Here is a 2,336-nt window from a genome sequence, read left to right on the forward strand (position 1 = left end):
AGCGGTTACATCCCCACACAACTGAATTAAGACTGCTTTAAAGACTCACTTTTATGGCTAATCATATCTAAGAATGCACTGCCAGAACCCGGTGGCTTGTCATTTTTTCTAAAAGCTAAGTCAATGTGTATATTGAATAACTTCAATTCCTCCGTGTATATTGAATAACTTCAATTCCTCCGTGTATATTGAATAACTTCAATTCCTCCGTGCATATTGAATAACTTCAATTCCTCCTTGCGAGTCGTTCAATCTCTTAATGAATGCAACAGTCAGCCTGAAACTCCCACCCACATTCGAACAATCATTCAACTTGCGCAAAGAAAGTTAAAGTTGGATTTTTATATTTATTTTATATTAAGGGTTTATTACATGTGACACTTTTTCTTTTTTTTTTTACACGTAAAACATTTGCATTATTATAATCATTGCACTCTTCCTCGTTAGAACCACTGATATTTTACTTCAATTGTTCGTCCCATGGCAGGAGGCCTAGAGCTTAAATACATAGGACCAGTGAAAGCAAACAACCCACAATTTAGAATTTAGAGGAGGAGTTTGTGTCCCCTACAAACTGTTGGATTGTCTTGGGCCTATAGGCAGCATAAACAGCCGTTAAACACTTGTAGTACATTTCCATGGTTTGGAGGGAAAGAGAGGGATGAAGGTCCAGTGCTCTAGGTGTGGAAAAATGCGTTTAGTTCCTCGTACGCAGGTGCTCGCTCGTGGCCCCCGTGGACATCATGGAACGGCGGGACATTTTCAGAATGGGACCCGCCGCCGCCGCGCGCCCCCGTGCCGTACGGCAGACTATGTGCGGCGGGAGGGCGCGGCCCCGACAGGCCGGAATAATGCATAGAATAGTGGTAGCCCCTTTCAGCGTTTGGCGAGACGGGCTCTTGTTGTCTTTGTGAAAAGTTGCCGTTGACACACACCGGAGGACTGTGAGGGCCCCCCTCGTAGTCGGGGCTGTTGTAATCTGGAGATGCTCCCCCCGCATAAACTGCCTCGTAGGAGGAGCAGTAGGAAGGATTCCTCATCCCGTGGCCACCGGAGCTGGTCTGGCACTGGGGACTGGACATCCGGGGGCACTGATATGGGAACCCGTGTAAAGAAAAGGCGGGATTGGGCATGTGGTAGCGCGCGCCCTCCTGGCACTGCTCCGTCAGGAAGTTTCGCGAGTTGAGCTGCAAGCACCCCGCCACCAGATTTGTCGTGGGCTGAGAAAGGCCTTTACACAGCGTCTGTACGTAGTTAACCACGTCTGGTTTCTTCCCATTGCGCAGAATCTCCCCGAGAGCCCATATATAGTTTCTAGCGAGCTTCAGAGTCTCTATCTTTGACAGTTTTTGTGTTTTGGAGTAACAGGGCACCACCTTACGCAGGTTATCCAAAGCAGAGTTCAGGTCGTGCATGCGCGTGCGTTCACGCGTATTCGCTTTGTGGCGGCGCACCTTGCCACGTTCTATCCGCTCGGGAGTCATCTTCCTCTTTTTGGGCCCGCGCCTCTTGGGTCTGTCTCCGTCGACGTCATCTCCGCAATCATCCTCGTCGACCTCGTCCTCCTCACCATCATCCGCGGTCATCTCAGAGGGCGCGAGGCTGCTGCCGCCCTTCATGTCCTCGTCCAAGTCCTCGTCCCTCAGAGGACAGTGCTCGTGCTCGTCGTCCTTGGTTTTGGAATCGTCGCTCGCGCTGTCCTCCACCCAACCCGGGAACTTCTGGACGTCGGGCAGCAGAGCCTGCTCGCTGAACAACCTCGTCAGCATGGCGACCCTGGAAAGACAGATGTCCGCACAAAGCCGTTTTAATAATTAAGCTGCTCCAGTCTGGAGGCATGCAATGCACATGTGTTGGCTAAAATATTAATTACCACAATGATGTCCAAATGTGGTTGAGAGATCGTTAAAGTAGGGAACGCCAACGTGCCCCCCTGGCGTTTAAAAACCTCTGTGCTGGAGTCTTCTGTTCAATAGATTCGCACATGCTTGAATGCCCCACGTTAATTCCCCACGGCATCTTATATATTTCATTAATTGTAACTATTCAGATACGGGTTAGCCCGACATTATATGTAAATATGTATATATATATAAAGACGAATATAATTGATATATATTATATACATATATAATATAGAACTTTAATGATCAGTACGGTGTATACACTATTCTAATCATGTGTTCTGAGAAAATTATAGTTAGTGGACAAATGATGGTTCAAATGCAGAAGGCAGTTACATCCCCACACAAGGACAGAGGAGGTTTTTTTTTGCTTTTGAAGACATTCATAAGCATAAATGTATTTCTATTTCTGTATTTCTATTTCTGTATTTC

The 2,336-nt window shown here is 47.1% G+C and overlaps 1 protein-coding gene across 1 annotated transcript in view; it reads right to left on the reverse strand.

Annotated features, from left to right (window-relative positions):
- Window positions 1-247: 247 nt before the first annotated feature.
- Window positions 248-2,336, reverse strand: part of neurod2 (neuronal differentiation 2) — a 3,945-nt gene continuing 1,856 nt past the window's right edge. Inside the window, exon 2 of the mRNA XM_012832294.3 lies at window positions 248-1,776. Within this exon, the coding sequence (XP_012687748.1) occupies window positions 678-1,769 (1,092 nt within the window). The 5' untranslated portion in view covers window positions 1,770-1,776 and the 3' untranslated portion in view covers window positions 248-677. The remainder of the gene's footprint in view (window positions 1,777-2,336) is intronic.

Source organism: Clupea harengus, chromosome 23, assembly GCF_900700415.2.
Source record: "Clupea harengus chromosome 23, Ch_v2.0.2, whole genome shotgun sequence".
NCBI lineage: Eukaryota > Metazoa > Chordata > Actinopteri > Clupeiformes > Clupeidae > Clupea > Clupea harengus.